This window comes from Vanessa cardui, chromosome 29, assembly GCF_905220365.1.
Source record: "Vanessa cardui chromosome 29, ilVanCard2.1, whole genome shotgun sequence".
In the NCBI taxonomy this organism is placed as follows: Eukaryota; Metazoa; Arthropoda; class Insecta; order Lepidoptera; family Nymphalidae; genus Vanessa; species Vanessa cardui.
The window spans coordinates 1,019,634-1,033,840 of record NC_061151.1 but is presented as its reverse complement, the minus strand read 5'-3'; the positions used below and the strand labels follow the sequence as shown (position 1 = coordinate 1,033,840).

General features: G+C 33.7%; 1 protein-coding gene across 1 annotated transcript in view; it reads right to left on the bottom strand.

The window, feature by feature from the left end:
• LOC124541936 (anoctamin-4-like) overlaps positions 1-13,558 on the bottom strand; it is a 64,915-nt gene extending 51,357 nt beyond the window's left edge. The window contains exon 1 of the mRNA XM_047119875.1: positions 13,391-13,558. Within this exon, the coding sequence (XP_046975831.1) occupies positions 13,391-13,403 (13 nt within the window). The 5' untranslated portion in view covers positions 13,404-13,558. The remainder of the gene's footprint in view (positions 1-13,390) is intronic.
• Between the last annotated feature and the right edge of the window lie 649 nt (positions 13,559-14,207).

Genomic DNA, 14,207 nt, shown 5'->3' with positions numbered 1-14,207 from the left:
GTACACGAAAAATACATAAGTAATCCCCCACGCGGGTGGAAACTTCCAATGAAATAAACGGGCACTTAGGATATGTGATAATCATTGTTGAATTGTTTACATCACGGTCTCCAGACGTTTTTTGCAGAGAGCTATTTTTGTATAGTACGACACAACTCAGATGTAGCATCGGCAAAATTCGTAAAACCGATCACATCCGAATTGAGTACGCTCTCCCAAATTATCAATATTTATTTCTAATGTGAATATGATCTTTACGCAAACGTAATAATTTGTAATACCATGTAACCTTATATATTCGTCAATTTGACGCGTCGATTTACATGCATTTGCTTTATCGGGTTGACTGAAGCGAGAATCTATAGCGACGAATAGCATCGAATGGCGCGATAGGGAGCTTTTTCTATTGGTTGTGTGAATTGGCAGTAATCGGTTTTAATGAATTTGCCGATGCTACATCTAAGTTGTGTCGTACTGTAATTTGTACTTTATAGTTCAAGAGAAGAATCACCAAACTTTCGGATATTCTCGGATTTTTAACGAAATTATACGAATCAAATGTAGTAAAGCTTTAATAATGGCTGGTCAATGAGTTGTATAGACCGGTCTTACCTCATTTTGTTACTTCATTACACTTGAATCCGTTAATCCGGTAATCCGGGGTGAATTATAAATAAACAAATAAATATGAGACAACATCACATACACTGCTCTGATCCCAATGTAAGTAGCTGAAGCACTCGTGTTGTGGAAAATCAGTAGTAACGACGGTACAAACACCCAGACCCAAGACAATATAGAAAACTAATGATAATCTACACCGACTCGGCCGGGAATCGAATCCGGGAGCTCGGAGTGGCAGAACCATGAATTTTTTTTTGTTAATTTTTTACAGCTTCATTGTCTATGGGTAGTGGTTATCACTTACCATCAAATGGTCCATATGCTCGTCCGCCAACCTAAACCAAAGAAAAAAAAAGGTCGAAAACATGGCGTCTTAAATGTCAACGAATTTGTTATCTGTATTTTGAAAGTAAAATTAAAGTGGATATAAGTAGTAACGTGATATTATATTGCATTCTATATAAAGATATATTTATCGAGATTTTGTTTTGTGCAAATGTAGCAGACCTATTTGCGCGCATGGAATATTTATATTTGAAGTTTGCTTACCTTTACTCCGTATTCGATTGGAATAGCTTAAGCTTTCCTGTACAATTATAAGCTCAAGTGAATGAGATTATGATCTAGTTAGTGATCTTTAGATAAAATCAAATCAAAATAAACTTTATTCAAGTGGGCTTCTACAAGCACTTTTGAATCGTCAATTAACAATTAAGTGAAGTTCCACCGGTTCGGAAAGTAGATTCTACCGAGAAAAACCGCCAAGAAAGTCAGTAGTTACTCTTTTTCAACATTTAAAAAATACAGTCATATTAGTTAATTACAATTATATGTGTATGTAATATATCCTGCCTGGTAGTCAACAGGTAACTCCACGCTTTTTTATCGTCTATAAAATCTTTATCGAATAATATGCCTTTTTTACCAATGTGTTTTTTACAAACGATTTGAATTTATGAAACGGCAAAGTTAATAATGATGAAATAAAACTTACTTTTACAACCACAGTCCGTAAGACACAGCTTTCCAAAAATTTGTAAAACTAAAATCAATTGTTAATTGACAATTCAAAAGTGCTTGTAAAAGCCCACTTAAATAAAGTTTATATTGATTTTGATTTTGAATAGCACACGAATCAATTTCAATCGAGCAAATAAATAAAAGATATAATTCTATACTAGTATTCGCCCGCGGCCTCGTTCGCGTTTTAGGTAAAAAAAGTAACCCGTGTCTATTCTTGGAGTTCAAATTTGCTTCATACCATCATCATCATCCTCAACCCGTGTTTGTCCACTGCAGGACATAAGCCTTTCCAAGTGCTCCACTGTGGTCTTTCTCCGGCTACTCGCATCCAGCTCCTGCCTGCCGCCTTGCGTATATCGTCACTCCACCGTGCTTGAGGACGCCCTACACTACGTTTGCCGAGACACGGTCTCCATTCTCACTTCAAAGAGCGGGAAACAGACAGATGGAGAAAGTTACTTTTAACAGAGCTGTCTAATTTAAAAAATGTCATAAGGTATTGGGTCTTACAAAATGACTTATAAATAATTAGGTCCTTAATAATATTCACTGGCTGTATAGGCTTTTTTTTTTCGTTTGTCACAGTTTACTTGTATTCTAGAATTTCAAACTGAAAAAACGCTTAAACGCTTGGCCCTTGGAGTAATGGTGCAAAAAGCTTCATCAAAAGTATAACACCTCGCCTTATGCCTCCACTGGTGACAGGAGGGCTGGTTCGTTTTTTTTATATAGCAACAAGTTTTAGTTCATATTTGTATATATTTAAGCATTTAATGTTATTAGTTCTCATCAATTTTCACATTTATAATATAGATAAATAAAAATAACGTTAATATTTATGGTATTGGATTGGGGTGATTATGGTCCTTGACCTGTTCAATAGATTTATTATCCGTTTATATGATAGGTCATGTCATTGTGTGTAGGGTTTTGTGATGCACGTTATATGTTAATCAAGAACATGTCAATTGACTTTTATTAAAACACGCACTTTCGGTTAACGACTGAAACTCTTTATTTAAATTTTTAAATTTTATTTTTATTTGGACACATACAACATTTATTGATAATACAAAGAAGGTTCTATATGTCTTAAAGAAATATTTTGATATATAATTATAAAGACGTTGAATCGAATCTAATAATCCCTTTGTGTCAGTTTGAATTCGAAACAAGAACCGTTTTCTTTTATTAAGCGATTTAAAAATTTGAAATTCGATTGGATTCTATTTTTTTGTTTGCCGAGATGAAATGCCGCATGGTTAGAAGGCATGTTTCTTAACTGATGATTGCGGGTTCAAACCCAGGCAAGCACCACTACATATATGTGCTTAATTTGTGTTTATATTTCATCTCGTGCTCGGCGGTAAAGGAAAACATCGTGAGGAAACCTGCATCTAATTTTATAAAAATTCTACCACATGTGTATTCCACCAACACGCATTGGAACAGCGTTGTGGAATATGTTCCAAACCTTCCCCTCAAAGGGAGACGAGGACTGGACTATAAGGATGTGTTAAGGTCTTTAGTGGAAGTGATGGTTTGTGGATTTGTAACCACTGTCACATTTTAGCGTTTTTATGTCTGTTATAATTCTATTATATTTTGAAGGATGTTCTTCCCGTTTAGTAAATAAATAAATAAAATAAATAAGCCTTTATTCAGACACATTTTGCTACATTTTACATTGCTTAAATTATCACTCTAGTGACTTGACATCGACAACTTAGTCTGTTAGCCAAATTTGGCAAAGGCCTCCTCCATTCCTTTCCATTCTATTTTCAACCGACTTCCAAAAGGAGGAGGTTATCAATTCGTCTGTATTTTTTTTTTTTTTTTTTTTTTTTTTTTTTTTTTTTTTTTTTATGTTTGTTACCTCATAACTTTTCACTGGGTGGACCGATTTTGATAATTTTTTTTTTGTTTGAAAGGTAGTGCTTCCCGTGGGGTCCCATTTTTTTTATTTTTTTTTCCGATGATGGTATCCATGTGAAAACGACATAAGTCTTAAATTTGCATTATGTATATGCGCGACAAATAGGTGAATAACTGAAAATCACGTTAACCAATTTGGATAATTCTTTTTTTATTATAAAATATATACTTCAAGGGTAATTTGGTGAAAGTTTGGTAAGGTTCTGAGCACAGGATCCATGACAAAGTAACGGAACGGAAGGGAACGGAACAATTCCGAGGAGCACGTTAGCGATACTCGGTCGAATCTTTTATTTATAGGTTATTTGGATATTTGAGTCACCTTCCGTAATGTGGTTATGTTTATGTAATTATCATAGTCGAATATTATAATCAACTAGCTACCCACCCCGGCTTCGCACGGGTGCAATACTGATACTAAATATACTACAGAATTTGTTTATATACGACATCACATCGCAAACTTCTAAAATTATCAGTGTTTCTTTACTATATTGTTCATGTATTATATACACAAACCTTCCCCTTGAATCACACTATCTTTTAAAAAAAACCGCATCAAAATCCGTTGCTTAGATTTAAAGATATAGGGACAGAGAAAGCGACTTTGTTTTATACTATGTAGTGATGGAACTCCTATACGGCTCGCAGTTAGGGTGCGATATGGGGCAGAATTTCTTACTATCTTTAATCAAATTTTGTGTATGTGATGTGATGTCATATGATGTACGAAATATAGTTGGTCTTTTTCAAAGTTTTTTTGCTGAGTTCGATTACAGCTCTTTCGAGGGATCCTTGTAGTTTACGCCGCGTGACGTATTAAATCCGCATTTTCGAAAGTCTATTTTTGCTTTATTCGCAAGTTTCCTTTGAAATTGTCCTCGAAGTAGTTTCTGACTCATATAAACGGAACACTTAATCTATCCATATTAAAAAAAATTAGGTAGTCAACATCAGCTTCACTTAAAATCAAAAAATAAATAAAATTTTAACAAAAAGAAAAACCGACTTCAAACAAAACACTATTTTAAAACAAATGAATATGCACGAAAAAGTAATAAAAATAATTGCGTATTCAACATATTTTTTAGAGTCTTCCTAAGTTAAATGAAATGAAAAATATTAGACTACTTAAAAGTCGATTAACGATTATATCATGTAGTTATAATTATTGTTATATTTGGAGTCGGTGTCAGCCAATAAAACCCTACAGTATATCTATCAAAAAACAATACGAGAATACTTTAACAAATATGTTTTTTACAAATTACCTTTTACACAATAATATACTGGATCAATCAAGGGGCTCGTATCGCTTCTTTCTTTTGATTGTTGGGGCAAGGGCACCGTGGCTGACACCGGCTCCAAATATACCAATAACTATAACTACATGATATAATCGTTAATCGACTTTTAAGTAGTCTAATATTTTTCATTTCATTTAACTTAGGAAGACTCTAAAAAATATGTTGAATACGCAATTATTTTTATAACTTTTTCGTGCATATTCATTTGTTTTAATATAGTGTTTTGTTTGAAGTCGGTTTTTCTTTTTGTTAAAATTTTATATTTAGTGCGGTCCTAGTCCATGTATTCCCAGCTGTTGCTTTTATTTCATCTTCCCACCTTCGAAACGGTCTTCCGCGTTTCCTTTTAGCGTTTCTGGGATACCAGAAAACCAAAGTTTTGTTCCATTTCTCAGTACCTCTTATTATATGACCTGCCCATTTCCACTTGAGTTTCCGAATTCTAGTAATTACGTCGTCTACTTTCGTGCGCTTTCTAATGGTTCTGTTTTGTATTCTGTCACTTTTCCTGACATTCAACATGCTCCTCTCCATAGCTGTTTGGCATGTCTTAATTTTTTCATTTTGCGCTTTGGTGAGTGCCCAAGTTTGACAGCCATAAGTGAGTACTGGCAGCACACAGGTATTATATAGCTTCTTCTTTACAAACATCTTAGTTTCTTTATTTTTCATAACTTCTTTTAGTCTCCAATAACTTTTCCATGCGTTACCTATTCTTGTGTCTATTTCTTTTGACATTGAATTAGTTGATGAGATGAGTTGGCCTAAGTAAGTGTACTCTTTTACATATTCGATGGGTTCACCATTTAATACAATAGGGTCTTCGGTCGCGTTTGTCAATACTTTGGTTTTAAAGGTATTCATAGTTAAACCAACTCTGCGGCTTTCTATATCCAGGTCCGTTAGCATATTTTGGAGATGGGCACTTGATACAGCGAATATAATTATATCGTCAGCAAATCGTAGGTGGGTAAGCTGTTCTCCATTTATGTTTAACCCATAGTGGTCCCATTTAACTTTACGAAAGACGTTTTCTAAAACCGCAGTAAATAATTTGGGAGATAGGGGGTCTCCTTGGCGTACGCCTCTGTTAATTTTTATTTCTTTTCCCTGTTTTTCTAACTTTATTTTAGCTGTACTGTTTGTGTATATATTTTTCAGAATTCTTATTTTTTATTTATATTCAACTCCTTGGTTTTTTAGGCTTAACCAGATGCTTTCATGTTCAATTGAATCGAAAGCCTTGTTGTATTCTATGAAGCAACAATAGAATGGTACATTATATTCTCTATTCTTTTCAAAGACTTGCCTTACAACGTGTATGTGGTCTAGTGTTGAGAACCCCGCCCTAAATCCGGCTTGTTCTCTAGGTTGGTTCTCGTCTAGAGTTCTAGTTATTCGGCGGAGAACAACCTTTGCAAATACTTTGTATATATTGGATATTAGGCTGATAGGTCTATAGTTATTTATTTGACTAATATCACCCTTTTTATGGAGAAGTATTATTGTGGAATTCTTCCACTGAGATGGTATTGTTTCGGTTTGTAGTATGTCGTTATAAATAACTTTTAGTATAGGTGCAACAACTTTCTTACAGTTGATTAGTAGTTCATTGCTGATGTGGTCGGGTCCAGGGGCTTTGTCTGTTTGCTGTGTTTCAATGGCTTTGATTATTTCTTCTTCTAGGATAGGTGGCACACCGTCGCTACTAGTTAGATCGGTTTCGTCTAGGTTATTAGCCTGGAATATAAGTCTTCGTAGAATTTAGTAGCTATTGACAATATATCTGGTCTTTTAGTCTTATCCATAGAATATTGGTCTTTCATTTTGGGTATCCAGTTTGTCTTATCCTTTAACAGCTTAACAGCTCTCTTGATGCCTCCAGTCTTGATGATATGTTTCTCAAAAACCACACGTCTAAGGCGTTCTCTGTCTTTATTAATTTGTGTTTTTATTTCTTTACTTACTTTGCTTATTTCTTCCCTAATACTTTTTGTTTTGTTTGTAATATTAATCAAATTCAACCTTTTTTCTAGAAGTTCATTAGTTTTATGAGACAAGTTTTTCTTCTCGTTCGGTTCGCCCTTGTTATTCTCTGATTTTGTTGTTAGTATTTCGTGTAGTACATTATATTTTTGTTGAGTGTTTAGGTATTGAATAGATGTTTCCTGCAGAGAGTTAAGTTTTTTTGTGATGGTGGCTATCGATGCTGCATTGTTTGGAGTTTGAGATTTTATTTTGAAGGGCCGTCTTAATTTTGATTTGTATGCTATGTTGAGATATGCTCGGAGCATTCTGTGGTTGCTATTAAAGTTGAGGTTAGCGATGGTACTGCAATCATCAAAAGAATTACTTTGGTTCGTAAGAATATAATCTATTTCATTCCTATACCGTCCGTCCGGTGATATCCATGTCCATTTCCTTGATGCCCTTTTTTTGAATTTACTGTTTAGTATTTTCAGATTATTTTCGAAAGCGAATTCCATCAGCTTTTGCCCATTCCTTGTCCTTTTGCCTTTACTATGAGGGCCCAGTACGATATCTTCTCCATTCCGTGGAGAACCAACTGGAGCGTTAAAGTCCCCCATTACTATGCAGTTTTTGTGCGTATATTTTTTGATAGCACTATTAAGGCACGAGTAGAAGGAATCTATCTCAGAAACGGTAGATTGCTCTGTCGGGGAGTATATTTGGACAATAGACCATCTTTCTTTCTTAGGGGGTATTGTTATATTCAATACAGCAATTCTTTCCGAAATGCCGACTATTTCTTCTATAAAGCTCGCCAGCTCTTTCTTTAGAATCCTACATCGTGTCTTCCTGGTGTATCTCCTATGTAGTATAGTATGAATTGATTGTACTCTTCAATTGCCTCGCTGTTTCTTCTTACTTCACTTAAGCCAATAATATCCCATTTAATATGTTGAATAGCATGTGTTAATTCTTGTAGGTTCTCTTCTGATCTCAAAGAAAGTGTATTATACGTTGCTATGTGGTATACTCGTTTCCGATTAAATTTCTCGTTTTCAAATTTATCTATTGTAGGTGTTAAATTGTTTGGAGGGTAGTGGTCGCTTTTCCCCGCGGTGACCGGCCGTCTTGGGGTGGTTGCTCTGGTTGTTTCGTTCGGTAGGTACGTTTTGTTAGTTTGTTTTCGTTTTCGTTTCCGGTTGTCGATGTCTATTGGTGGTTTTTTGAAGTTGTTGGCAGTGATAGTGACGTAGATCTGCTTCTCGCCACATAATCCAGCATGTTTGTTTTACTAACCTTCTTTGGAGCGGGCGTGGTTAAGCGGTGTGGTGATTTGATTGGAGAATCTGTGCGGTCTCTTTTCCTTTTGTCCCTTTGGTCTTCTTTCGGATCTTTGGTAACCAAATTATCTCTTATGAGGTAACAGATTTTGCCCTTCGCTCTTTCTTCCTTCATTTGAGGTAGAAGCTGCTTTCTCTTTTCCAGAACTTCTTTACTAAAATCCTCCTTAATATACATATCTGACTTTAATTTCTTTTTGTTTTTAAGGATTTCCTTTTTTCTCCAATTTGTTGTAAAAGTTACGAGAATGGGACGGATTTTGTTATCACTCTTTTCGCTCAATCTGTAGGCGTTGTTTATTTCGTGTGGGTTGATATGGATGTTCATCTCCTTTCCAAGCAATTTTATAATAGAATCGATCTGGGACTCACTGCGATATTATTCTTTTACCCCAAAGAAAATTAGGTTATTTCTTCTTTTTTCTTCTTCCATAGTTTTTATTTTATCTTGTAAGTTTTTTAAATCCATTTTCAGGCTTTTATTTTCTTCTAAAAGTGTAATTAAATTCCCATTGATACTTTCCGTAACGTTTTTAGTTACCGCTTCAGTTATTTCCTTTGTTTGTGCTGCCATTTGTTCTTTTAATTTTTCCCAGAAAATTCCCATTTGATTTTCCATTTTTAAGGGTAAATTTCTTATTTAGATGGCAATACTCGATTTACGTTGGCAACCCTGATTTATAGTTGGTATTACCGGTATTATGATGGCAACTCTAATAGTCTATGGTGTAGTTAACTTTGTTAGGTTGGTACTCTTGATTGAGTGGAGAATGGTTACCTACCCTCTTTGATTAGCGTAAATATTTGATAGTAATCACATCACTTTTTCACTGAACTCTTCTAGTGGTTATAATTATTAATAACTATTAGCCCAATTTGTTTCTTTAACACTATTTTTTAAGTTTATGACAGTTATAACTTCTTGTGGTTGATTTTCCCGTACAAATGGAATTAATTTTGTAGTGAGTAGTAACAACGATGTTTACTTTACACAAGCCGGAAACGGAAAAAAAGTCCCGTTTAGTACCAAACGTTATATAGTATAGTTAAGAAAAAATACAGGTTCTGAGGGCTGGTTCGCTTACCCAGAGGATCGGATTCAATGGAGAAATGCTGCTAAAATTCTTGGCACCATTGCACGCCGTCAAGATTTATATAACTAGTTTTAATTCATATTTGTATATTTAAGCATTTAATGTTATTAATTCTTATATTCATAAAAATAAATTATTTTTTATATTTTTTTATAAAAAAAAGATAAATTACATAAAATACTCACAAAAAGATTGTACTGATACCTAATTGTTTAATTTTACGTAATTCTTAGATGTATTTTTGAATTTGGAAAGGTTTTGGTCGTCCACTAGGGCCGCTGTGCTTGAGGGAGACTACCAATCTGCGATAGATATATTTCATCCCTCCTTATCTCCCCTTTTTTACAACACAGCGGAAAGATTCAGGCATAAAAGTACGGGAATATAAAGACAGTTATAGAGGCTTCAATATCTACTAAGATTGGACGGTAACACACAGTAAAATTAGTTACTTTAACCAAACTCTGGTTATGAATTCAGCTCTTTGTAGTATCATAAGATTCATAAGCCAGCTGGAACTAGGAGACAGATAATAAGTACTAGATTACTAGAGTAAAATATTACATTATTTCACGCTTGTAACCAGTAGCGGCGCAAGATCGAATCTTAATGTAGGCAGTTTGCGAAGCCTATGCTTTTTTTAATTTATTTATTTTCAGTACTTTGATCCCAATGGTATGTTGTACTTTTTCAAATTTCGGGCGGGAGGCCCTTTACTTAGAGTTTGCGAGACCCTTGTTTTTTCAAATTTCGGGTGCAAGGCCCATAGCACCGTGAGGCTTAAGCCGCCACTGCTTGTAACACCACGTATTCCGGAATTTTAATGTGTGATGATGTGAAAGATTTACTAAGATATCAGAATTATGTATACGAACTCTTTTAGTTTAGTTTTAATATAACTTATCAAAGGATTTAAAAATAACGCTGATGACATATATATAACGTATTGACGTAAGTCATTTGGACTTTTAAGAAAAAATAAAACAATATGCTCGGTACGTCAATTTTTTTTGTAACAGTTTTTGCTTAAAATTTTCTATGTAACATGTCGGTTTAAAATTGTTTTTATGGGTATTTTTATTTAAATTATTCACAAAATGCCTACATATAATCACGTAATTTTTTTTTACATCATGTATGAAAATCAATGAAAGTATAGTACCCTACAAGTTAGATGTAGCGTTAGCAAATTCAATAAACCCGATTACTGCCGATTTACTCAACCAATAGAAGCAGCTCCCTATCGCGCCATTTGACGCTATTCGTCGCTATAGATTCTTGCGTCAATTCGACCCGAGACAGCGAGTGCGTGTAAATCGACGCGTCGAATTGACCAATATATTAGGTCATATGATATTACAAGTTATTACGTTTGTGTAAAGATCATATTCACATAAGAAATAAATATTGATAATTTGGGATGGAGTACTCAATTCGGATGTGATCGGTTTTACGAATTTTGCCGATGCTACATCTAAGTCGTACTATGCATATTAACAGTTACGGCTAATACTCGCCCGCGTCTTCGCTTGCGTATTTCCTATACCCGAGAAAATATGTATTCAAAATGTTATGATGATCGGACATCAGTTAGCAATAAAAATAACAAGGCCACGACCTTAATCTGTGGGGATTAAAAAAAAAATCTGTAAATAAACCTAATAAGATGTTTGCGTGTCAATCAAAATTAATTATCTATTGTTTCAACATCTTTATAAAAAATAGGCAAAGACAAAACGGTTCAGTATATTTGTCTAGCTAGAGACTCTCTTCGGGATTTTTTTAACAAAGTAGGAATACTCACTGTTGCGTCGCAATATATTTACAACAATATTATGTATATTCACAGTAGCATTGATCACTTTGATAAAATCAGTGATAATCATTGTATGTGCACTAGGAGTAAGGATAAGCTTATAAGGCCAAGTTTACGACTCCGCAAAGTCAATAAATCCTTCTTGGGGCAATAAAATTCCGCAGACATTTTTAACTTTGCCGTTTAGTAAATTTAAATCGTTTGTAAAAAATACATTGGTAGAAAAAGCAAATTCGATACAAGATTTTATAGATGATAAAAAAGCGTGGAGTTAATACCTGTTGACTTCCAAGCAGGATATATTAATTTAAATAATTGTATTTAACTAACTTGACTTTGTATTTTTTAAATGATAAATAAAAGTAACTACTGAGTTTCTTGCCGGTTCGTCTCGGTAGAACCTACTTTCCGAACCGGTGGTAGCTTCACTTAATTGTAAAATGACGATTCAAAAGTGCTTGTATAAGCCTACTTGAATAAAGTTTATTTTGATTGATTGATTGTTTGACAACAACAACAGCCTGTAAATTTTCCACGGCTGGGACAAGGCCTTCTCTTCCTTTGAGGAGAAGGTTTTGGAACACATTCCATCATGCTGTTCCAATGCGGGTTGGTGGAATACACATGTGGCAGAATTTCTATGAAATTTGACACATGCAGGTTTCCTTACGATGAACCCTTCACCGCCGATGACGAGATGAATTATAAACACAAATTAAGCACATGACTCAGCGGTGCTTGTCTGGGTTTGAACCCGCAATCATCGATTAAGATGCACGCGTTCTAACAACATGGTCATCTCATCTCTCTTCTTAAATAATCAAAGATCATTGCTACACTTTACAAGCGAACTAGTATTTATAAAAATTGTAGTTATAGATTTAATTCATAGTTTTTCATTGCGGAATTAATGGCGCTTGGAATGTTGATTGTGCAAGCCTCGCATATTTATTGTGACCGAGAAAATAATAATACGAGACTATAAATACATTAATAATCTTTGACCGAATTATATATAAAAAAAATATTCATTCGAATCGTTTAATACTTTAAACTAGCGACCCGCCCCGGCATCGCACGGGTGCAATTGATACTAAATATACACAGAATATAACAACAGAATTTGTTTATTGACGACATCATAACAAACTTGTAAAATTATAAGTGTTTCTTTACTATATTGTCCATGTATTATATACTAAAATCTTTCTCTCGAATCACTCTTGTCAGGGGCGGATTTACAAATCCGCCGCTAGTAGGCTAGTAGGCTATTCAATTTTTGCCACCCCTACTTCTTTTTTTGCAACATTTATGATTTGTGTTCTATCGTCCTCATTACATCGGCTTTTTCGCTACATTACTATCATAATAAACTAGGTGATATTTCTGTCAGTTACTAGATTATTTTTGCAATAGCTTACGTCGTGACGAGTATACGGATTACGAACGTAATGTGTATACATATAAGTATTAGTTTTTTTTCTGTAAGAAAATAACAAATTTGGGCTAAATTTAGCCCTAGGCTCCAGCTTCTTGGTAAATACGCCACTGACTCTTGTTTATTTTAAAGATTTAAGCATACATAGGGATATAAGGATAAAAAAGCGACTTTGACGTTTTTATACTATGTAGTGATTTATTTTCGCCCGGTTTCACAGATTACATAAATCGTTTATCAATATAAACAATTATGAACAGTTTTTTTTTTTATTGAACCTTTACTGGCACAAAACTATTAGTAAAGCCTATGTAATAATCGATTAAATATTTAGCAACGCACTGAGGTCGTACAACGAAACGTAATTTTATTTTAATTATGATTATCGAATTGAATACACTTATTATTTACTGTAAAAGTTTTTTTTTAAATTATAATCTGTAGCGTTTTACGTAGATATTACCCGTGCAAAGTTGGAATGTCTAAATTGTAATATAAAAGACCGTATTATGTCACACGTAAAATTTTAATTTCGAATCATAACTTTTTAAATCACGATACAAAAATGTTAACAAAGGACGCTGTCACATTAATTAAACAACACATTAAATAATAAATATGACAAGCAAATCAAAATTAATGCAATGTTTACACACGCCCTCTGTATTGTTCATTACGTATTTGTACATTTTATTTACATTAGCACACATCAATAATATTGGTGTTCAATAAAACATCTGTTCGATAGAGTACGTTTTAAAAATAAACTGCATACATACGTTTCGTCACGAATTCAGATTTAAAATCACGTCGAAATCGTACCGTGAAATCGGTAAACTCACCAGAATTAATCATACAGCCATTTATTAAAAAAAAAATCACAATCACAATTAAACTCTTTAATGGAACATCATTGTCATTGTTCAAACGTTCACTTATGTAGTTTATATATATTTATTGAATATTTCCCGCGCTGTAATCGCGCGCGTTTCCGCCGGCTTTCGATTTTCAAATAACTATTCAAGATGGCCGCGGAATGACAACGAAGTGATGTAATGCTGCCTGAAAATATCGACTGTAATGATTTTGTTTTAGAATTTATATTTTCATTTTCATTTCGTAATGTAAACATTTTTCGTGATATATGGCTTTTATTTATTAAACACACTTCTTGAAAACTACTTAAACGTAATATATTTATAGTTTCATATGTAATTGTTTTTTTTTTTTATTTTATTGGGCATTATGGTATTCTACGTTTTCCTGTGTTAAATTGAGAGATTTTTAAAAAAAATAAGTGCTCTTACGTTGTAGGTGATTATGATTAAAAAGTAATATTGGCAGCTGAAAGAATATATATAATATAATACGTAGGAAAAATAATTAATAGCTGCCAAAATTCCAAATTGATTAGTTTCATGACGCTCGTATGAAAATTTTAAAAATGTCTGATAACTTCAAATAAGCAATGTAATTGTAAACAATTAATTATAATACATTTTTATTGTGAGTCTTCGATAGAGTTATCAGTAAATTGATTATTACACAGACTACAACTATACTAAAAAAATATAATTAACACTTTTTAAAAACAAAAGACAAGCCTTAGCGAACTTTCCAGATTATGAATATTTTTAAAAATACGAACAAAACGGTAAG